The sequence below is a fragment of the Peromyscus eremicus genome, chromosome 2, assembly GCF_949786415.1.
Source record: "Peromyscus eremicus chromosome 2, PerEre_H2_v1, whole genome shotgun sequence".
Lineage (NCBI taxonomy): Eukaryota > Metazoa > Chordata > Mammalia > Rodentia > Cricetidae > Peromyscus > Peromyscus eremicus.
In genome coordinates, this window is record NC_081417.1 from 5,903,314 (window position 1) to 5,928,613 (window position 25,300).

At 38.5% G+C, this 25,300-nt stretch overlaps 1 protein-coding gene across 1 annotated transcript in view; it reads left to right on the top strand.

Annotated features, from left to right (window-relative positions):
• Rp1 (RP1 axonemal microtubule associated) overlaps positions 1 to 25,300 on the top strand; it is a 357,619-nt gene that overhangs the window by 122,335 nt on the left and 209,984 nt on the right. The window contains 3 exon segments of the mRNA XM_059255599.1: positions 2,037 to 2,140; positions 4,204 to 4,380; positions 6,659 to 6,871. Coding sequence (XP_059111582.1) covers positions 2,037 to 2,140; positions 4,204 to 4,380; positions 6,659 to 6,871 — 494 coding nt within the window.

Below are 25,300 nucleotides of genomic sequence, written 5' to 3' on the forward strand. Positions count from 1 at the left end.
CAAATAGATAAAGCAGATTGTTCTGAAGAAGATGGTGATTATAATGTATCATGAATACACCCCAGTCTCAGCAGAGATCTGGTTCTCCAGACAAAAAAATTAACAAACCCCACCAGATTTAAACTGCATTCTACACCAAACAGGACTAACATATTTATATGCTGCCCTACAGTTGGAGATACACATTTTTCTTGGCTTCACATACTTCAGGGAAGATAATATATTTAGCCACAAAGCATTTCTTGACAAACTTAAGGAGATAAAAATCATGCCAAGAATATTTTCTGACAATAAAGATATAAAATTATAACTCAATAAAAAACTTTACAAAAGCACAAAATTAATCAATGTGTACTTGAAAAGCTATATGAAATTGGTTTGGACAATGATTTCATTGGGTATAACCTTTTCAAAAGCAAAGGCAACAAATCTCTAAACAGACAAATGGTATTATATTCAACTATAAAGTTGTGCATAGCAAAGAAATAACCAATAAAGAAAGAGCCTAAATAATGGGAGATGTGTTTAAAAACTAATGCATCTGATAAAAAGTTGGCATAAAAATATACAAAGAGCTCTGATTGATAACTAAGTAATTAGAAAAATAACCTTCTATCTAAATGTTATAAGAAGACTTTTAGTTGCGGAGGATCTGATGTCCTCCTTTTTATAGGCATCAAGAAAGTACGTGGTGCACATAAAATTGAAAAAAAATCTTATTTTAAATGCAGAATAAAATAATTATGATGTTTAAAAAATAAAATATAACATACCTTTATGCATATAGATTTTGGAATTTATGGAATCATTAAGCCAAATGGGAAATTGAATTAAAATGAAAATTGGTTAGCACAGTTGTAGGAAAGATTCCTTAGTCTGAGATCCCTCCATCATCACCTCATTAGTTCCCTCAAATAGTAGACCATCTGAACAATATTCCTTTGGAGATTACTATCCTGAGTTTATTAATGGGAAAATTGAGACACAAAGTGATTTGTTCAAGGTTGCTCAACTTAACAGCACGTCAGGATTCCTGCCTCCTAGTTCTTTCCTCGTTTTCATGACATGCCAATCTCTAGGATTATCTGTAATTACTCACTAGTATGGTTTAACTTCATAAATGTGTTTAATTATTAACCATTAAGATGTACTTTATTGGGTAGACAAACTATCAGTTATAGATTAAATTAAACAAATGCCTTTCTATTTTGAATGCTCTGCTGAACATTTCACTTATAAAACTATGACTTTAAATGAATTTAAATTGTAAATACATAATGAAAATTTTATAATGTAGAGGTCTATAGTTATCCTCTTTATCAGTCCTGACTCTTAACTGAAAGTATTTCCCATGTAGTTAATTATAATAAAAATATAAATATATAATTTACAAATTGCATTGCTTGGTGTTATGTGAATCTGTATATATAATAATTTGGGTGGCTTCTTGTTAAAAATTGAGTTTTTAGGAACTTACATCACTGAATAGTTACTACAGTCCTCCCTCACTTGATATGCTTTGACAAGCTTCAATGTTTTAATTAATGCAAAGTAGGATATGTCAGTAGGATACATAGGAAAGACAGGTTCAATTTAGGAAATCAAATTTTCTTACAATGAAATAATTCCTTAATATTATGTGCCTTAATCTATGTACTTTATATTATCTGTGTACCTATGTAAGGTATAACACACACACACACACACACACACACATACACACACACACACACATATACATAAAGACCCAGAAATAAGTTTCACACACTTATTAGAAAATGAAATGAATCATGGCTCAAGAAACCATTTGTTTTAAAAATTATTTTATTGAAATACATTATATCTCAGCAAACTAAAGCACATATCATGTATTATGAATTTTCATATACATTATGGGAGATATTTTACTTTTTTACTAGTTACAAACATTTAACTGAAATATTTAAAATATACTCTTATAAGATTTCAGTGTATAATTGAAGGGAAAGGCGCTTTTAAAGAATGTACTACTTGTTAAATATAAGAATATTTTCTAGGTCTCTTCGATGTGATTTTCAACAAAGGGAATTTATGTATTTTCCAAAGCCATGAGATGAGGCATCTCTCCCTAGCCCTTGACAATGGCAGTGCCACTGGAATGGTGAGTAGTAGTGACTTTTTGAGATACGGACCACACTTAGTAACCCAGCCTTGCCTCCTGAGTGTGGGGATTATAGGTGTACTCCACCATGTGGGCCAGGAGTAAATTTTCTCTTCATTATGCATTGTATGTGACATATTTTATTTAAGTTAATTTCATAAGATTATCAAATCACCCCTTTAAATGCCTTGTTATTTTTAACTTTCTATATTTGGGTCAGGGAACTTAAATTACTATTTTTGTTTTTGTGAAGTTTGAAAATTTGAGGCATAAATAGCCTTAAGTTTTGGCAATTGAGATAGACTGGTAACATTAAAATTTTCAGTGTGCTTTCAGGAGATTACCTGACTTTTGAATGGTTTAGGGATCAGACTGTTAGGGAACAAAACAAACAATTTTGCCAACTCTGTTTTGTGTTGTTTAGTCTAGGTTTGAAAAATGTCTTTAAAAATATGTACTATCTGTAGAGGGCAAGCATAGTATTTCTTTTAAAATGACCCCACATAAAATAATTGGTAAGCAGTGTGTTAAGTGCTAATATGAGCTATGATGTTTAATCTGTTGATCTATCTGATGGGAGAATTCATATTATACTGTTTAACAGAAGTAGACATGAAATACAGGACTGAGGTTACCAGAGTTGCAGTGTAGTAAGTAGAAACAGGCAATCATCTGCCTCACATCATGGATGTAGTGATTTAAACCTACATTTAACTTAAGGAAAATATCATTAAATAAACTTCTAATGTCATTTGTAGGCCTACAATTCAGGCTAAGTGATTAACCAATCTATCCCTCTTTATGAAGTCTTTTCTTTTTCGCTTCTGACTTAGAAATATACCCTGCATTGTGCTTCATAGCCCATGAAAAAGGCCTTAGTGAATGCTTAGTAAATATGAACGTGGTGAATATGGACTCTACAAAGGTAAAAGTAGAGATGAGAAGGCTGGGTATGTGGTTCACTGTGTAGTGTCTATAAAGTCTCATCCCCTAGTACATGTATGCACACACACACATACAACACACAAACACACGCACACACACACACACACACACACACACACACGAACAAAAGAAAAAAACCTAAAATATAATTCCATTATATTTTTCTAAAAGAGTCGACAAAATAATTCCATTCCATGTTTCTAAAATTGAATGAAGCCCAAGCCCTTATTAACGAGGATACAATCAGCTGGTAGGGAATTCTGTCAGCTACTGTCAGAGTTTATCTTTTCCACATAAGGTCTTAGTGGTATGAAGCCTCCGACTTTATGATTCACTCTGCCCACTGTGATGTCTTCATTGAGTCTTGAACAGTTTCTTAAAAGTCAATAGCTCTGTAAGAATCTGCCATCCTTGGCTAAATGAACTTTCTCAAGGTTGGTAGACCTAGAGTCTTGGGCCCAACCATTCAGGAGTTATCAGTAAGCCCTGCTTCCTCCCTTGGGCACAGAGTGGGGATGGAATAGGTTTTCAAATATGCCCAGGAATAGGAATATCTTCTCCTAATGTCGTTATGTAGTTTAAAAGCAAAATACAGAAATGAGACAAAATTGTTGTTAATTTTGTTTTTCAGTCCCAAGCAGTCTTTTTTTTTTTTTTTTTTTTTTTGGTTTTTCGAAACAGGGTTTCTCTGTGTAGCTTTGCACCTTTCCTGGAACTCACTTGGTAGCCCAGGCAGGCCTCGAACTCACAGAGATCCGCCTGGCTCTGCCTCCTGAGTGCTGGAATTAAAGGCATGCGCCACCACCGCCCGGCCCAAGCAGTCTTACAAGGACTCAAATAACTAAATGAAGGATAAGTGAGGATGAAATGCACATTATCTCTCACGAATTCATCCTGACACCAGGGTGATTTGTGTGCAATAGTCTTTCATGGGTTCTTGCTTCCAAGAATGTCCTTGGAACAAGTCACTGCCAATAAGACTGGGAAATAGAAGGAAGAGTGACAAAGGCCCGAGCTGATATGCCTAGTCTGGGGATTATATGGCATACACACTGGTGTCAGGAGATTTAATTATTTCTCCTGCTATTTCAGGGTTGATTTCTCTCATTCTTTTTTAGGCTAGTGGAGGAGCCCTCACCGAGCTGCGGGTGCTTTATCAGCCCAACCGCTGTGCACTTCTTGAATCAGCGCTGTGTCCTGGTCACACTCTGGTTGTTGATCGTAATGGAAAAGTAGCCGATGAGTCATCTGCAGGATATGCAGAGCTTTCAAAAGAATTCTTGGTTTTTGTCAAGGTAAACTCGATGAAAATCATCAGGGTTTATATAGATCCAGTCCCAGCTTTCTTCTGCCTTATTGGAAGGTTTGGAGTTGACTGCAGTAATCAGACCTCTTTCCACTAGGGGGCACTGATGGCATTACCATTCTGTTTACTGACTTCGAAAAGCACTGGGGCCACATTTTTAGCAGCAATGAGATTGTGATGGAGTAACATTGTGTACCTAACGGGAGTTGGAGGTTAAAGTGCGGATGTGAATTCCTAATGAACCTTAGCAATTCTTGTATTGAACTTTCCCAACCATTAGAATCTGTATTCCTTGATTGTTAGATATTCGTGATTCTGACCTAATGTTTATATCTCTTTCTTTATAGCATGCATTTATGGATTTACTTAAGATTATTCTGATATTACCCATATATCTCTCTATATATAAACTAAAGCTATTCTAATATAACAAAGTACCATTCTAATACAGTAGCTGTCATTTATAGGGTTGCTTATTTGTGTTCCTTTACAGAAAGCTTTACCATATAGAAGACTAATTTTAATAAAATCATCAGTGTTTTAATGATAAAGAAAAAGACCTCCAGGAATATTGAGAGTTTTGGCTAATATAGCATAATTAGTAAAGAGTGGCTCATGATTCCAACCCAAGCCTGCCTTTCAAATATTTTATCATTATTCTATATAAGTACTTCCTCACATTACTTTACTAAAAAGAAAATAATTTTAACTCATCCTAAGTTCAATAACATTGAAACAAGGATTTTATTGTGTATATATGTATTTTAAAGAATTAAACCCATGATCTTTTTCTATTTTAGTCCCTATGCATATGACAGCACACTATATAGTTTGACATATACCTTCACTGCATCTTCTATCATTTTCCTAGCTTTGAAAACTAGACATTGAGTTTAATACTTAAGATACAAAATTTTAAGGCTGAAGGAAAATATTCAACTTTTTCTTCTGGAATGTATCTATTTTTGCGCCTGTGGAAGCTAAGGCAGGTGTGCTGTTAGTCGGAACAGTATACACCACCTGTTGCCACCTGTCCCCACAGCAGTTCAGGTCCCTGGGCTCACTATCCAGGCTTGATAACTCACTGGAAGGACTCCTGTAATCATGGAAGCTATTATGTTCCCAGTTTCAGCTTATCACTGAAGAAAGATACAGATCAAATCCGCAGGGTATACAGAGCAGAGCCTCCAAAAAGCAGTAAACAGAATTTGCCCTTGTCCTTTTCCATGGAGTCAGGCAGGGGTGATTTCTTAGTGCTGGCTTGCAGAGGTACTTCAAGAGCTTTGCAGACCAGGATCCTTCACCTGAGCAGTGGTGTCCACACTCTACAACTGAAGGAGTCCACATGGCTGATCTTAGTCTCCATGTTCTCAGTAGGTTAAACAGCAAGGTGTGCCACACAAATCCCCACCCCCGTTCACACTGCAACTTTCTGGCTGGTACGTGGCCTCCATACACAGTCAAGCTCTCCTCTCAGGCATGATGCTCCAGGGCTTAGAGATCTCAGGTCATAAACTGAGGCCACATCTAGGCCTCTTTGGGTAATGTTAATGTCCTTACTACCTTGCTCCCTTCAGCATTAACTTCAGCTGTGTGTATGTCCCTGAAATAATATTTTCTAGAAGAATAAACATGTAGTTTTTTTTCAGTTACTAGTGTGGAATACTTTTGCTTGTTTTGTTTCCCATAGTCACATCTTGTGATTTTGGGATTCCATACTTTAGAGAATCCACATGGCTGATCTTGTGTTTGTCTTAGCCAATTCTTTGTAGTGTTAATATATTTCTGATTAAATTTCAAGAGTATTTTATACATTCTTCTTAAGATAAGATTACAAGGATTCTTTAAGTACACGTTAGTTGTATTTGCTATCTTTTTCACTCTTTCCTACATTCATCTATTTAATGTCTGTGCGATGCATTCTATCATTCAGGTATGCAGCATGTTTTTTTTAATTTTGCTTTGTATGAATATTAAAATTATTTGCTAATAGTAATTAAAATTTCATAAGAGAAACACTTATGTTTGTATCTTACTTTGCAGACTGTCTATAGCATCTGGAACTTACTCTCTCAATAATTAACCATAGATAAATCCACCTACAAGTTCTGATTTGTTGTTACTGCAGTAAAGTTATTTGTTTGTTTTGTTCATTTTCATTTGCCAGCTGCTGGTAAGTTCCTGGTCACTACACCCTCTCTGTATCCTTCCCCTCCTAGCGGAATGATATGCTTATGCTTACTGCTTTTCTGTTTGTTTCCCTGAAGGGCGTATTCCTCAACAGCGCCGTGGTTATACTAGCTACAAGCTTGTGTCAGGCCCTGTGTCTACAGTCCAGTGGGGCCTGCACTGGAGCAGGGAACCAGTCAGAACAATCACACTGGAGAGTGCACAGAGTCAGCCCTGGCATTTGCATGTTTGAAAGTGTGAAAAACTCACGGATGTATCTGAGGATTAAGGACGGGCACTGTAATGGAACAGTAAGCACCTCTCTTATTTCTCCCAACAAGTGTTTAGGGTATTTTTTATGTAATAGCCATGAGGTCAGCACTTTCTGAGTGCATTGATTTTATGTTTTATCTACAAATACCTTGAATATTGGATATTGTATGTGACATGTTCTCTTTGTCTGGTGTTTCAATGAGTGGGGAGAGTAGCTATGTGCCTGATGTACTTAGAAAAAACTGACTCCACAGTGATTTTGAAATATTGTGCACATACAGAGCACTGGGAATTGTGTTTGTGTTCAAAGTAGATTGTGATGCCAAAGACTCTGGTTAGGAGATGAGATCTACATTTTTTCCCACCTTACCCTACACCTGCCTTTCCCTCCACTTTCCTACCCTTCCCATTCAGGCTAGCCTTGAGCTCATGACCCTGTCCTCTTGCCTCATCCTCCTGAGTTCCAGGCTTCCAGGCATGTGCAGTCACCATACCTAGACGAATGCCTACATTTCTAATTAGCTCTCTAATCTTGCTGCTGGTGCTGGTCTGCAAGCCTACTACTCCCAACCCAGCCTCTAAAAAGTCCCAGCTTACTGCCTCCTTTTTTCACTTGGTGCCTGGGAACCCCACCCCTGGGAACCTCATACATTGTGAGCAAGTACTTTTAAATTCTAAGTGAAAGTCAGACTTTAGCAATCTTGAGCCTTAAAAAGCAATTGAAGAGAATATAAATGAATAATTTTCTTTGGCTGAGGGGTGTATATAATTTTTTTTTTAAAAATTGAGATAGAGCCTCATTATGTAGCCTTGGCTAGACTGGAACTTGCTACATTCACCAGGCTGGCCTCAATCATAAAGAAATCTGCATGTCTCTGCCTCTTGAGTGCTGTGCTGGTTTTAGAGGCATACACTACCACTCCCAGCACAAATTTAATTTCCACATCAAATGGAAATTAAATTTCTTATCTGTATTCTTATTTGAGACAACTTAGTTTAAATGAGTAATAGAACTTATGGAATGAACCTCTCTATATATAGAAAGGAATTATTAGAATGGCTTATGGGCTGTGGTCTAGCTAATCCTAATAATGGCTGGTTATGAATGGAACGTCCAAGAATACCAGTAGTTCTTCAGTCCTTGAGACTGGATGTCTCAGCTGGTCTTCAGTATACAATATATGCTGGAATCCTGAAGAAGTAGACTCGAATACCAACGACAGAATGGACTTGTTAGCAAGGCCAAGGCAAGAAGCAAAAATGAAAGCTTCATTTTTACATGTCCTTATATAGGCTTCTAGTAGAAGGTGTGGTTAGAGGTGGGCTTTCTCAGCTCAAAAGATCTGGACTAAAGGTATGTCTTCCTACCTCAAGAATCTGGATTAGAAGTAGATCTTCCTACTTCAAATTAAGCAAAAATTCCTCATAGGTGTGCCCTCCATTTTGGGTTTTTAGTTGATTTCAGATGTAGTCAAGTTGATGACCAGGAATAGCTCTCTACTCAGAAGCTCTTCTTCCTTCTTTCCAGTCTGACACTGGCTAATGGGGACCATGAATGGGCTCAGGGGGATAGTGAGAAGGAAGGCTCAGAACTCCCCTGGTCCTCCACGTTCTTGTCTTTGCTCCAAGCTGATATATTTATACGTAATACCAGCAACAGAAAAGATTTGTGCTCACATTCACACTTAATTGATAGTTCTGACTAGCTAACAAATACACAATGAAATCACTCGCACTATCATTTCATAGAAGAAGATTCTTTGTTAAAGAGAGGAAGTATCTTGCTCATGGCCTTTAAACAGATAAACAGGCTAATTGGGGTAAAAATAGGTAACATTACAATGAAGGCTTGGATTATTTAAGTATGATGTCATCAAATGCTCAACCATTCTATGGGAGGTATATCAGGGCGTTGGTTTCTCTTTGTGTCACTAACATGCACAAGGTGTGTAAACCTTGAAAAAAACGTGCTGTGGTATGTACGCTGGAAATCAGCAGGCAGAGTTTCTGGTGTACAAATAAGTATGGCTCCAATGTAGGGATTGGTTAACATTAGCAATCTGTATCTACTCTGGATGGAAAACATAGGAACATGGACTGTTCAGTGACCATAAATAGGAAAGTGTATCACTTGTCGCCAGTGGTGCATTTCCTGATATTGTCACTAGATCCGTAAGGGAAGCAAAGGGAAGACAACACAGTTTCAGTGTCTACCACCTGGCCAGGACATAGTGGGCTCCCTTATTTCCAGAGATAGCCACCACCTCACACACATAGCAAGCTATCCATCAAGTAGTCACCACCAGTGTCATTATCATCGTTAGCAGCAGCAAGCAGCAATCACTACCTCAGATTTGCACCCCAAACTGACACATGTAAATGACCTTCATTTTTTATGTACTTGTAATAATTGCCACAAGGAAATTTCTATCCTAAGTTTAATGATTTTATTTGTAATATCTTTCTTCATCTATTGAAATGTCATAGTTTATATCTTCAAGAAAAAGTAGATTAATAAGAGAAAAACACACAGGTTTACTTCATGTTACAGAAAAGAAAAATAGACATATAGACAAAGACCAAAGACTCAAAGAAATCTGGGAGAGGTGTATAGAGGTATGAACAAAGAGCAAAAGAGTGTGATCTAGTGGTGGGTAGTAGAGACATAGTAAAGCTGTTCATTGTACCATTGTTCATTGGTAAAACTGGTGGGTATGGGGATTTGGTAAGGATAGTTATTCAATGGTAAAGCTGGTGAGTGGTGGGGACTTGGTAAGGCCAATTGTTCAGTGGTAAAGATGCTGGTGGCCATGATAGAGGAGCAGCAGGTAGCAATTGAGCTTTGGGAGTTTGGCTCACAAGGAAGCAAAGCTCTGATGGGTGAATCTTGGATAGGCAATGCCCCAAGGGCTTTGGCTCCAGAATGTCTCTTGTTACTGTTGTGTCTTTACGTGTTTGCTGCTGCCATTTTTCGCTGGTATCTGGCATGGTGTGAATGGGTGTGGGGGAAATCCCCACTACCTTTGATGTAGTATGATTATCTCATGGAAATATCTTGTTCTAGTAGACAGTTTTGCCTATGAATTATTATGAAGATGATTTCCTCCTAGGCTCTACTGTTTAACTGAAGCAATGATTTTATACAATAATAGTGTTAGTCTAAATAGAATTTTGATGTTTGAGGGTTTTTAAAAAATATAGTATGGGATTGTGATAGAGGTTAGTGTAGTGGGAAAATTAATATAGGTAAAGGCAGGATATGGTGTTGCCCCCACCCCTGATAAAACAGGGGCTGCAGAGCATAGAAAATAAAAACAAGGAAGTGTCACACAGCTAGGACTTATGAGTTTCTCTTGAGGAGCTGTATAGATGGTGGCTTAGGCTAATGATTAAGAAAAACTATTGAGTCCCAGAAGATAAGTTAGCTCAAAGTTCTATTAATCTTAGTGTTGGGAGATGAGTTCATGGGTTTTAGTGTGCATCATAGCTGAAACAAAGCTTTAAATAATGACTTAAGGTTAGGTTAAGATGTTTTTGTTAATGGCTTTGAGGTAGAAAATCTTGGGGAACAATATAAAGTCTAGAGAGGCACATAGTTGAGTGAGGGACTTATTGAGGTAACAAAACAAGAACAAAAAAGCTAAATTATTATTAGCTGATGTGCCTTTCTTGCTAGGATAGGTTGGTGATAAAAGGTGATGATTAATTCCTTGTACCCATTTCTGCCCTCACATTCATGATATAAAAAACTGTTGATGAGTGGATATGAATCCTGAGGATTTAAAGTAAGGTGACTGTTTTTCACATATAAAAGTTAAGATTTGTGATTCTTTTAAGATTTTATAAGATTACCTTTTGAGATAAATAATAAAGTAATTGATCTTTTCTTTGTAACCACAAAATGCAGCCTGCCAATAAAAGAACTGGTGCAGAAAAATACCTTGCTTGCTTACACTCTGTTAATCTATAACCAGTTGCTTGGACATGAATGTATGTATGTTCTTGAGGATAATTTGTTTTTCCACTGTTATATGTAAAATGTTTAATCATGTAAGGGATATGGAAAACATGATTTTTTACTTTTATTGATTGTAGTCATTCACTTAAAAAAAATAAAATGTAACCACATTGTAATTTTTATACTGCTTGAAAGATTTTGCTTGGGTATATAAGATGTAAGGAAAAAATTAAGAAGACATAGAAGGGATGCATCTGGATAGAGACATTAATATATATATATATATATATATATATATATATATATGATAGAAAGACTGTAAATGTATATATGTGTGTGTTTCCCATTTTTTCCAGCCCCAGAGAGTTAAGTTTTGCCCCACTCACTGGCCCCAGAGAATTTTTGCTTCCTCAGATAGAAAAGTCAAATTGAGTGATTAATTCACTGACTCTGTGGCTCTCCCCCAACTCCTTAGCTGCTGAAGGCTTGTCCTTACCACAGCAGTAAAGCTGGTGAGTTGTGGAGACTTGGTAAGGTTGCTTGTTCAGTGGTAAAGCTGGTGAGATGTGGGGCTTGGTAAGGATGTTTGTTCAGTGGTAAAGCTGGTGAGATGTGGGGACTTGGTAAGGATGCTTGTTCAGTGGTAAAGCTGGTGAGTTGTGGGGACTTGGTAAGGACAGCTGTTCAAATTCTTGGACTCCCTGTGGGACATTTCTTCATTCTGACTATATGGAAGGTTCTCTGTCAGTGAGGATCTTTAGAAAAGGAGGGAAAATTTCAGAATGACCTTTCTAGGTCTTAACCTTTGACTCAGGCTTGTGTCAGGATGACGGGAAGTTCCTCCTTTTGTGTTGGTGGTTGTTTCTACAGACTAGGAGAATTTTAATCATGACAACATTGTAGAGAAAAGATAAGAGATTCAGTGACCCCCAATCCTGTCTTCAGAATGCTACCATGAGCTTCCAGTTTAGAGGAGATGGGTAGAGCTATGCATGGTTAAGCAGTGTTGGTCAGAGTATGACCTGGCTGACCATTATCTCATTTCTGGTGCTGAATGATTCTGTCACTGCTAGAGGGGAGCAGTCTGCTGCCATGAGATGATTATTCTAATCATCCTCCAGGATACTGCCTGAGTTGCCTTCATTTGAGAACTGGTCTGACTTTGAGGCTAACCATAGCAATAATTTGTCATTAACTCATTGTTGGCAGCAGGTTGTTGCTGGAATTATGACACCAGTCTGTTAACCAAGTATAAGGAGTGGCTTGGCCCAATGGACATGGTCTTCTCTGGAGAGACATGACCCAATAAGAAGCTGAGAGGAGGAGGCACTTGCTCTCTCTTGGGCTGTTGGAGCTGGCAGTGAGCTACTGAGAAGTGTGGCTGGCCATTTGTTCCCCAACTCCCTTGGGAATGAAGAGGCAGCAGCAGATGGATCAGCAGCAGAGTGGCAGATTCTTTCTCTAATTTTGTGTGTCAATAAACTCTGAATTGACCCCAGATGAATTGACCCCAGACTCCCTTCCCTCTTTATCTGGTGCCCAGAGTGGGGAGTTCTGCAGCCCCTGTATCCACCTGCCCTGTGGCTCTGGCACTTTCAGCATGCACCCACCCCAACACCTCCCCCGACCAACTCCCACACTGTTCCAGTCCCCAGAGCTCCCTGTACATTCCATGCAGCCCAGGGCTCTCCTCACTTGCCTGCTCTGTAGTCTTGGTGCTTGCCGCCACTGGGTGTCCTCCTGAATTGGTTCTGCTCATCTCACACAGACATGAAACCAAGTTCTGGTTCTTGAGCATATCTTAGTGTGCCACAGCTGTTGGAATTCCTGGCCACTCCCCCAGCTACATGACCATGATGTTCAGGCATTTCAGGTCTTTACATCCTACGTAACATGTGATCGTGTAATTTGTGTGCAGCGTGATCACACAATCTACGCGCATGTGTGGCGTAGCTCCATAAGCCCATATGGGCATGTGCAGAAGAATGCATAAAAAGTGCACGCCTTTAATCCCAGCACTCGGAGGCAGAGCCAGGCGGATCTCTGTGAGTTTGAGGCCAGCCTGGTCTACAGAGTGAGATCCAGAACAGGCACCAAAACTACACAGAGAAACCTTGTCTTGAAAGAAACAAAAAACAAAAAACAAACAAAACAAACAAAAAAAGCAGGTCACAGACTCTTCCCCCTTTCTTTCTCCCCCACTCTGCACTTGTCTTCCACAGGTCTGATCACATTCTCTTCTGTCCCTCCCTTCTCCTAATAAAACTCTGATAGTTGGATTTTGTCATGCCTCATGGCTTTTAGTGCACAGTAACAGCACAACTTAATGAATAACATTGCACCGCCACATAAAGCCAACAACTGCCCCTCCTCCCCCATGTAGGTTCTGCCCCACACAATCACTGGGGCAGAGTCTGGTCAAGCTGCTTTGAACATTCACTCACTGTGGTCAGTCTGAGCTACCTTAGTACCGCAACTACTCCACCTGCTGGTCAAACATGTTACTACACATGAACACTGTCAGTCCATTGCTGGACCCAGCCATCAGCGCATCAGCGCCACCTGATGATCAAACATCATTACTCCATCTACGACAATTATCCAAGGATCTAACCTGAGGTAAGTGACGTGACAACTTTTAGAAGATAAATAAACAAACAAACAAATAAATAAATAAATGGAGGCTAAAAGAATACAGGGAAAAGACAATCTGTAAACCTTTGCAGGTCAAGGGTGGTAAATATCACAATGCAGGGAATTAGGTCCCTGCTCACTGTTACCATGGATGAAACACTAGACAAATTTACTCAAGACATAAACAGTTTAGCTGGGATCAATACAATTTCGGTCATAATTGTTATTAGCCTAGCAATTCATATCTTATTCTTAAAAAATGGTTTGATAACAGTGCCCAAAACGAGAAATTGACTGAAAAGATAAGGCCTTGGAACATAATATGCAAGCCTTACAGATAGTCACCAAGGAGGATAAGACATCTTTGATTGATAAAATAAAGACTTTAGAAGTTCTTATAAATGAAGAGAACAAAAAAGTGACTGATAATATGAGAACTTTAGAGATGGGGTTGAAGACAAGATAGTTATAGTTATAATCTTCCTGGATCTTTTGTAAGGATATATTAGGTACAAAATTTAGATTCTTCAGGAAAGGACAACTATTGGAGTAATCTCTATAAAAATTGCCAATTACCTATTGTCTGGAAGTCTAGGATGCATTTCTTGATAATTGTTCTTGTTTTATGTAGTTTCATTTTTTGTTAAGATTATTACCTTTTCCATCTTCTGGACAATACGTTTTAATAGCTCTTATTGTATATAGTTTTTATTATGTTAGGATTAGAACCATTTTTCTTAGACAAGAGGGGGAAATGTTGCCAAAATTATGATGCTGGCCCATTAACGAATTGTAGGGAGCAGCTTGGCCCAATGGGTGTGGTATTCTCTCGGGAGACATGACCTAATAAGAAGATGGCGGGGAGTGGAAGACAGCAGGGAGTGGGGCCCCCCTCCCCCTCCCTGCCCCCCCCCCCCCCCCCCGGCTTTGCAGAACTGGCAATGAGCCACTTAAACGCTTGGCTGGCAGTTTGGTCCCCATGTCCCTTGGGAATGAGGAGGCAGCAGCAGATGGATTAGCAGCGGCATGGTTCTTGATTCCGTATCCTAAGGGTAGTGTACTAGTTTTGTCTGTCAATAAACTCTGAACTGACCCCAGACTTCCTTCCCTTTTTAGCAGGTAGTTTTAGTAAGCATCTCTCAAAAAGATGCTTATTAATCAGTCCTCAAATTCCTGGAATGGAAGGTAGCTGGAGGATTAGGACAATGACTAGAGTCCTTTGGAGACCTGTCTGAGGTCTGAGACAGGACACTGTAAAAGACAACAGTAAGACAGGTCCACTAGCTTAGAATTGTACTTTCAGCCTTGAAAAGGCATGAGAGGAGTTAGGTGTCATAAGTTCCTTAGTGGACATCCTGAGTGATTAAAATCCTTGTGTGTAAAATGGAGCAGACAAATGACCCAAAATAAAAGAAAAAGATACAAAATAAAGATAAAACAGTTTCTAAGTGTTAATTACAGTACCATGTTTTGGGATCATGTTTTCTTACCTCATGCAATCAGACATGACAAGATCAGTTTTAGCTTAGACCAGTTTTAGCATAGCTTTTCACTGGGTTTGGACCCCTGGCTGTGACCTTTCACACAAGCTGTCACAGAGCATTGGGATTAATGAGGGTTCTCCTGGCCTCCATATAGAAAGTTATTTGGGGCCTATAAGGCCTGAGTCCCTAACATGAGTCCCCTAAGGCTACCTTCTGATGGTAGTCGCCACTAAGCATTCACTCTAGCATTGACTCTTGTAGCCACACTCTCTTTGCTTTTTTTTTTTTTTTTGCTAAAGTACAAAGAGATGGGTTTTATTGTAACAAACCAACAAATCATTCTATTTCACTGTCTCCACTGTTCCTTTGTGTCCTCTTCTTGCTTCCTCTTTATCCTTGCAGAGTTCCCATCTTCTGCTTTCATGACACAGAAGTTCTAGTCCCCGTTCTTATCCATCTTTATACCTTTTATCTCACATAGTCCCCTTTGTATTTTCATAACACACACACACACACACACACACACACAACCCAAAGATATTTAAATCTACATTCCAAATGTGAGAGAAAACATGCAATATTTTTTTTTCTGTCCCTGGCTCATTTTGTTTGTCATAATAATATCCACTTCCATCCATTTTCATGTAAATGTCAGAATTTCATTTTTCTTTATAGCCAAATAAAATTTCATGTTTACCTGTATCTGTTCTATGTTTATACACCTGTGGATAGACATCTATGCTGGTTCCATTATCTTGTGAATAGTGTAGCAATAAATGTGATGTGTAAGTATCTCTGTGGTGTGCTTAGAATTACTCTGGTGCTTTTATAGAGAAGACTCTCCATGGAAAGTATATCATTTTTTAAAGAAGAATTTAATAATTTTGCTCATCACGAAAGGGTAACATTTTAATTTGTTTTTTAAATTTAATTAAAATATAAATTCCATCATTCCCCTCTTCCTCGAGGTCCTCTCATACCTCTCCCTTCCTCTCAAATTTGCGGCTTCTTCGTCTTTAATAATAATTATTTTATATATATATGCAAGTAAATATGCAAATGAAACCTGCTGAGTCATGTTAAGCTGCTTGAATGTGTGTGGTTTTAGGCCTGACTGCTTGATATCAGATAACCAATTAGGAGACTCACTCCTGGAGAAGACTCATTTTCCTTCTCTCAGCAGTCATTAATTGTCTGTAGCTCTTCATCTTGGGGTGGAATTTGTGAGATTTCTCACATCATCATCAACTGATACTGTCATTGTGTACATCTTGTTCAAGTGGCCATGTTGTTGAGGTTTCATGAGGGAAGCCTCCTTGTCGTATCTGGAAGACACAGTCTTTCAGTAGGCTTCATGGTTCTCTGGCTCTTAGATTCTTTCCGCTCCCTCTTCAGTGAGCTTTAGGTGTGGGTGTAGATATATATCAGTTGGGCCTGTGCACCTCATAGTCAGTTGTTTTCTGCATTTTGACCAGTTGTGGCTTTCTGTAATGGTCTCTGTCTGTTTCAAATAGAAGCTTTTTTGCTGAGGGGTGAGACCCACACTTATTCTGGTGTACAAGAATAAATTTTAGACTGCAGTTTAGAATTATGTTTGTTTAGATGTTGCAATAGTATGTTCTCTAAGATCCATGACCTCGCTAGCCACATTGTTGTGGTTCACAGGAGTCACTGCTGGCTAAGACTGTTGACTGCTCTCTTTCCTTGGCAGCTTACTCAGCACCTTTGGAAACACCATGAATGGTAGTCCTCAGGATGCTTTCTGGTCAGATTCAGTGCAAACCCTTTGAGTCCTATGTCCAAGGTGCATGGTGCCTTCAGCAGTAAAGCCATACCTTCAACTTCTGGGGAGCAACCAAGGGCAACAGCAGCAGCCTGTTTTGTTTTTAGAGTTAAAAATTATCTGGCTACTTCCCTTGAGCAATTTCTGCATCTTATAATGTATTTCATGACTCAGTTTGGTTGTGTGACTTGAAATCTTTAAGTAAGGTTTTGTCAGTGAGTCCCTGTAGCCAAGATGCCTATGTTCCTCTCCTCCTGTGACTCTTAATGTGTGCCAGTGAAGAGCATTATCTTTCTCTTTGTATCTGACAGGAATCACTAGACTTTTTCTGGAATGACACTGCTTTTGAAAACAAATAAGAACATTATTGTAATTACTGTAGTTTGTATATATTTAGAGGCTGAGGTGAAGTATACTTACTGTCTCCAAGGAGATACAAAAATGCGCTTTGAGGTAAATGGTAACGCATGTTCATATCACTATGCCTTAAAAGCCCAAGAGTGCTTTGGTGCTTATTGTTACTCCACAAATGCTTACTGTAATGAATTGAATTGAATAAAAGCAGGACTGGCTCTAATGTGCTTGCCAGCATACCTCCGAGAACATTTCTTATAGGTAAACACATCTTTAAACCAAGTGATGTTGATCCTATAACAAATGTTTCTAATTCTGTCACCAGAAAATGCTTATTCTGTAGGAGTAAATCACTTTAATAGGTTTTGATATAGTAGAGATAAGGTTCATAAGAAACAGCACACAGTTCATTGGGGACAGTTCAAAAAGAAACAGCTTCAGAACAGCATGGCTGGGGCTCACCAGCTCACTAAGAATGAATGCAAATAAAACTGAGCTGTAGGAGTTGAAAGAAAAGAAAGTTAGTGTACTAATGTGGTAAGCTGGATGCTGGTGAAGGGCAACAGCTCAGTTTGAAGAAACTAAGACTATTCTTTTATTGAAGATTTATCTATTTTTTTCTGTTCACTCAAAAGATGCTTGAAAATAATTTTTTAAAAGTTAAGGGCAACTCATGTCAGTAAGAAGTTGAAATATTAAGCATGCACACTCGAGTATGCACTCACACACACATATTTTATCTAAGTGAGTTATGGTTAAGTATGTACAATGTTAGCAGTAAACTAGAAAGTATGAAACCTAATCAGAGTTTTACTTGGTTTTAGGAAAGTAATTATAAATCATATTTTACCTAATCAAACATTTTTAAAGAAATCAATTTAATAACGTCATATTTATGTATAGCCACATGCAAGATAAAATATTTCAGTTAACTTTTCTATCAAATGGCTTCACATTTAATGCTATTGTAGACCACAATCTACATTTTAGTTTTAGAGGGTATACAGAGAGCCTTGAAGATAGCAACAGTGATTTTATTATCAGGACCACACAGATTTGCTTAAGGAATAGAAAATCAAGTGATTCATTTTTGAAGAGAAGGCTGATCAGAACATTAGTAATATTGAATGTACAGAATCTATGGTAATAGAATGAAAAAGACATTGTTGCTTTATTTATTACAGTATTCCAAATTCAGAAGTCTTGACATCTGGTAGGTGCTCAACAAATTCTGAATGAAAGAGAAGTTAAAAATGTCACTTTGGGTGAAGTCCCTAGACTTTTTCTTTTCTAACTAGCCACAGGGAACATGGTCATGGGATACATGGTGAAAGCCTGCACCTGACACCCTGCAGTAGCTTCTTATACTTTGTTATTGTTGTTAATATTTAGAAGCCACACAGCACCCTTTTGTGTATAGAATGAACATGCTTTCTGTTATTTTCCACCTGAATTCTTTTAACCAGTTAATATTGGATTAGAGATAAAGCAGAACTGTTTGTTTGTTTTTAAGGAAAAAGGACTGAAGGAAATTATGGTGTTTGAAAGTTTAGTTATATTAAATTTCATTCTCAGTTTTTCACTTGAAGGAGAGAAATATCATTCTTTGAGGTGCCACTGAAAAAATATATATACAATCATAATACAGAGAAAATAGAAAACCAGAAATCCCATTTATTATTCAAATGCTTATCTAAAGGCTTAAAGAAAGGATTGATTTGGACAGTAGTCAGGAGAAGTTTCCAGAATGGTGAATTTTAATGGGTATACTCCCACTTTTCATTATCACATAAGAGAGAAAAAGGTATTACACAGACCAATTACAATGGCAAAACAGAGACTTCTAACAGTGCTAACAAACAGTCGAGCTTTGTGGGGAGGTAGAGACTGCCTGTGGGTAGAGCTGTAGGAAATGCAGTAAGGCACGCCTTCTCCCTGGTTTAATTTCAGTTAAAAGAGTGTAAACAGGCAGTTATGCTCCAGTGTGAAAAGAGCAGCAGTTCAAATATGTGCACATGTTAGTGTTGGGAGGAATGACATGTCTCCTGGGAAGGCTTTTCAAATTGTGTGAATCAAGGGCAATGTTTTGAGCTTTTTAGTACAAAGTGACATCAATATTCAGTAGGAAAGATGTTATGTTTGAGAATAAAATTAAAGTTCATAAATTTGGTATCTGTGTAGGAAATGGGATTATTTACAGAGGACCTAAGGTTTGGAAGAATGATTATAAAAAAAAGATTATAAAAAAAAGAAAGTTTGACTAAAATCTACAATGTACTTAAGCACACAAGTAGTTCTAGTACATGCTAGCATGCTTAGTTAAGTTGGTTATTTTTTTCCCTCTAAAATAGTATACGTATATCTTAGTTCCTCTGTCAAGTTCAAAGATTAGTCTATTATAGGTCAATAATAAAACTGAAGCTTACCTACATACTTACCTTAATTTGTTTGTTTGATTATTTCTCCCCCTTTTTCCCTTGGTTATCTAGATGCAAAACTTGAAAATAGAAGTTGATAAAGTCAAATACAGGACCACAGGATTTTGTTCTGCAGACCAATACTAGTTTCCAGTATTAATGATTTGGTTTGTTTCTACACAGACCAGTGGAATATACATTAATCAGTTTCTTGTCACTGTAAAGAAAATGGCTTTATGAAGAAAAAATGGTTTCTTTATCTTACAGCTTTGTATAGCTGGAGTTTTCTCCAGTCCTGCCTGACCCATGGTCAGGACAAATCTCTTTCACCCGCCAGTCCCACAGCTGCTCAGACCCAACCAAGGAACACACAGAGACTTATATTACTTATAAACTGTATGGCCGTGGCAGGCTTCTTGCTATCTAGTTCTTGTATCTTAAATCAATCCATTTCTTTTTTTTTTTGTATCTTTTTTTTTTTAATTTTTATTTTGCAATACAATTCAGTTCTACATATCAGCCACAGATTCCCTTGTTCTCCCCCCTCCCCCCCCTACCTTCCCCCCAACCCGCCCCCCATTCCAATCTCCTCCAGGGCAAAGCCTTCCCACAGACTGAGATCAACCTGGTGGACTCAGTCCAGGTAGGTCCAGTCCCCTCCTCCCAGGCCGAGCCAAGGGACCCTGCATAGGCCCCAGGTTTCAAACAACCGACTCATGCAGTGAGCACAGGACCCGGTGCCACTGCCTGGATGCCTCCCAAACAGATCAGGCCAATCAACTGTCTCACCCACTCAGAGGGCCTGATCCAGTTGGTGACCCCTCAGCCATTGGTTCATATTTCATGTGTTTCCATTTGTTTGGCTATTTGTCTCTGTGCTTTATCCGACCTTGGTCTCAACAATTCTTGCTCATATAAACCCTCCTCATTCTCGTTAATTGGACTCCCAGAGATCCACCTGGGGCCTAGTCATGGATCTCTGCATCCAGATCCCTCAGTAGTTGGATGAGGTTTCTGGCACGACAATTAGGGTGTTTGGCCTTCCCATCACCAGAGTAGGTCAGTTCGGACTGTCTCTCGACCATTGCCAGCAGTCTGTTGTGGGGGTATCAGCGTTGTTTGTAATAGCCAGAACATGGAAACAACCTAGATGCCCTTCAACTGAAGAATGGATAAACAAAATGTGGTACATATACACAATGGAATTCTACTCAGCAGAGAAAAACAATGACATCATGAGGTTTGCAGACAAATGGATGGATCTAGAAAAAATCATCCTGAGTGAGGTATCCCAGACTCAGAAAGACAAACATGGTATGTACTCACTCATAACAGGATACTAGATGTGGAACAAGGATGACTGGACTGCTACTCACATCACCAGGCAGGATACCTGGAAAACAGGACCCCAAGAAAGACACAAGGATCGCCCAATGACAGAGAAATGGAATGAGATCTACATGAACAGCCTGGACATGAGTGGGGGTAGTGAAGGGCGAGGGTCGAGGGAAAGAGAGCTTAAGTGAGTGGGAGATCCCAGCTGGATCAACAACAGAGAGGGAGAACAAGGAATAGGAGACCATGGTAAATGAAGACCACATGAGAAGAGGAAGAAACAAAGTGCTAGAGAGGCCCACAGAAATCCACAAAGATACCCCCACATCAATCCATTTCTATTAGTCTATAAGTTGCCACGTGGCTCGTGGCTTACCGGTATCTTAACATCTTCTCATGGCGACTGCTGGCAGTGTCTCTCTGCCTCAGCCTTCCACTTCCCACAATTCTCTTCTCTCCTTGTCCCGTCTATACTTCCTGCCTGGCTACTGGCCAATCAGTGTTTTATTTGTTAACCAATCAGAGCAACACATTTAACATACAGAACATCCCACAGCAGCTTTGGAGGCTAGAAGTTCAAACAACAGACCTCCAGCCAGCAAGACTCCATTGTAAATACTGAGAGCGCATGTTGAGAGGAAATGACATCTTGAAACAGAAATCAGAGGGATTCAGTGGTTAGGCTGACTTTTATAAATTCATTAAAATGCTCAGTATTTTAATTTCAGATGAAAAATAACCTGATAACTTTACACTAGTCCCTGTCTATTAAAGTTTCAGCACCTTGTAGATTGTGCATTGGAATATAAGTTCTCAACACATGAATCTTATACGCACAAATCATTTAAAAACACACCGTGTTTAACTTCAAAGTGTAGCACACATGTCTAAAGAATCAAAACTAACATGCACAGATAAGAGAAAACAAGAAATATTATATTTCTGGGTCTGTGTTGTATTTCTCAGGGTGGTTATTTCCAGCTTCATCTATTCACCTGTGAATTTCATAATTTCATTTCTCTAATAGCCAATTAATATGCCATTGAGTAGATGTACATTTTTATTATCCATTCATCAGTTGGTTAACATCTAGGTTGTTTCCAATTCCTGCTTTTGTGATTAGAGTAATGGTGAACATGGATGATCATATATCTCTAAAGTAGGATATAGAGTCCCTTGGATATATGTCCAAGAGATGAATCATGTGGTAGATCTATTTTAAAATTTTTTGAGGAACTGCCACATCACCTTTCTTAATGGCTGTATCAGTTTTCAGTCCTACCAGTAATGAATGAGTGTTCCTCTTCTCCTGCATCTTCACCAGCATTTGTTGTCATTTGTTTTATTAGTCTTGGTTATTATAAGTGGGGTAAGATGAAATATCAAAGTAATTTGCATTTCCCTGATGGCTAAGAATGTTGAACATTTGAAAAAGTATTTCTCAGCTATTTGTATTCCACCCTTTAAGAACTCTGTATTTAGTTCTATACCCCATTTTTAATTGAGTTATCTGTTTTCTTGGTGTTCAGCTCTTTGGAGTTCTTTATATATTCTAAATACTAACCCTCTGTCAGATATATAGTTAGTAAAGTTTTTTTTCCCATTCTATAGGCTGCCTCTTTGCTTGATAATAGCATCCTTTGCTGTACAGAAGTTTTTTAGCTTCATGAGGTCCCATTTATTAATTACTGGTCTTAATTCCCATGCTTACACATTAGGTATGTGTGTTTTATTTAGAATATCCATAGAGGCTAAGTAGCTAGTAAGGGACTGGGAGAAGATGAGCTCTATCAATGAAGGGGTAATAAAATATAGTGTTTTAAGGGGATAAAGGAGAAATTAGAACAGGGAGACTAAATGGGATGGAAAATGGGAGGTTAGTGTTGGGGAGAAGATATATAGAGGATAACTAACACTGAAGGCCTTTTGAAAAGCCACATAGAAGCCTACTACTGTAGAAGCTTCTTAACACACACACACACACACACACACACACACACACACGAAAGGAGTTTAAACTGATTTACCATATAATGGGAAAACAATACTCCAAATAGATACTCCAAACTGTACGCCAACCAGACACCATATAAAATGATTTCTAGGTTTTTGAGGAACCTCTATATTGATTTCCACAGTATCCGCTCCAGTTTGCACCTCTACCAGTGTGAATAAGTTTTCATTGCATTCTTGCCAGCATCTACTATCATTTGTTATTATTTGATATTAAGTGTAGCTGTTCTGACTGGGAAAAGATGAAATACCAAAAAAAATCCACAGTACCAGGGATGGTTTACATCTTTTTGAGATGTTGGACAAAGGGGTCCTATAGGCCACCCAAACATTACAGGCTATTGTCGGTGCTATTGGCTACCCTCTACAAACTTTAAAGGTAAGACCCTATTGTTAAAGACACCATATACTTATGCCATCAAAGATGGACAAATTGAGCTGGTGCTCAACTGGAAGCTTCACTACTAGTGGGTGATGGAAGGTACATTACACACTACCAGAGGAGAAAAGCTTCTTCTTGGAGTAGATGGCAATTAACACAGAGACCCACAGTGGACAACCTTCAGTGAATGAGAGACTTTGAAGCACTCAGGACCAATGGGGTATCTTTATCAAATCCCTTCCTTAAAGGATAAGGGATCTACGTGAAAGACGAAGTAGAAAGATTTTAAGAGCCAGAGGTGGTTGATAAGAAAACAGCATTTCACAAACACAGTAGGACTGGTGTACATAATGAACTCACAGAGACAAAATCTGCACAATTCGAAGCCAGAAAAAGTCCCAACATAGAGAAGGAGAGGTAGACACAAAGTCCCACTCTTAACCAAGAAGTTGTTTGCAATAGTTAGGATAAATAAGTTTCTTTAATGGAGTGGCAATAGGTATATCAACCGCATTCTAGGGCATTCTTAATGGTCAGGAAGAGTTTGCCAACACAAACTATTCCATGCTCCCCCGCCAAGACAGAAAAATAATATGAATTTGGATGGCAAAGGAGGATGGAGAGAATCTGGGAGGAAGTGATGGAAGGTAAAGAATATGATCAAAATATATAGTATGAAATTCTCAAAAACAGAAACATAAAAACAGAACAAACCCAGCACTTACTGATGGAGAAGTGTCATAGGTACATAGAAACCAACTGGAAAAGCCCACAGTGGTCAACTATTAAACAATTTGTGTAATAAATAATAATACATGTGATTATAACCCTAAATCTGAAAGAAATAGTCACGAGTCCATATTGTTATGAGTAAATTGGAAGAGTAAAAACTTTCATATAGAAGAATTCTGAGTAAATTGTGTAAGCTATTGCTGTGAAGTGTTTCCTACAAGCTCATGTATTTGAATCTGTTACCCAGATAGCACTGTAGTTTGGGAAAGTAGTGGATCTCCTTGTGAAGGAGATACATCACTGGGATGGCTTTGAGGTTTTTTAGTCTGGCCCCATTTTTTGTCCTCCTTCTCCTGGATCAACCCTCTCCTTGTTCTGCTACATGCCTTTCTTGCCTGTGGCCGTGTCTTCATCTAAGCCAAAATAAACTGATTCTCCTTTGTTTTTCTTAGGTTGGGGCATTTTACCACAGCAAGAGAAAAGAGGCTTGTACAGGTGGTCTGCCTTCAAGAGGTGAAACATAGTTCCCTACCTCTCAGACCCAGGCTTAACATAACAATTCTCTTTTTGTGTGTACAATAAACAAATTTGGGAGTGTAAAACTCTTATGATGGAGACATCTGTTAAGTGTTACTTGTGTCTGTAGTCTTCCCCATACTCACAATCTAAGTGTAATAATGAGGAAAACAGATGCATTTTAATAGTGAGCATCCTACCAAACAATTGACTAGTATTTCTTAAAATTCCAAGGTTGTCAGGAACAAGGGGAGCCTGATAAACTTACTGCCAAGTGGAACCTAAGAAGACATGAAGACTGATGGGATATCCAGCATAGGATCTTGGAGTACAAAAGGGCACTGAGCTAAAATAAAAGAAATGTGACCATAGTATCAGTTAATAATGCTTCAACATAGGCTCACTCATTGTAATCATAAATAACATGGTGGCAGTTGCAGAAAGGTGGAATCAGTATACCATCTTTTTGGGTTTTTTTTTGTTGAAATTTTAAGATTCTTTTAAAAAGTCAAGTACATTAAAAAGAAAAAGATTAAATAAAGACTCCATGCTAGAGGAAAAGAGAAGAAATGAGGTTCTTTAGACTGTTGTTTGAAAACTGCAAAGGAATGCATAACTGGGTAAATGCTGAAACTTTCTTTTGGAGTTTCAGCATTTGCTGGCCCTGAACCTTTGAGCTAAGTTCGTAAACCTCCTGTGACTGCTATGCTGTAAGCTAAGGCCTGAACTCCAGTGTTGTGAGCAAGCTGAGCTGACTTCTACATTTCCTTTGCCCCCTTGCTCTTTACCCACACCAGAAGCTTGTTTAGCGACTCTTTGCCAAAGCTTTCCTATCCCCACCATTCCCTACTTAATTTTG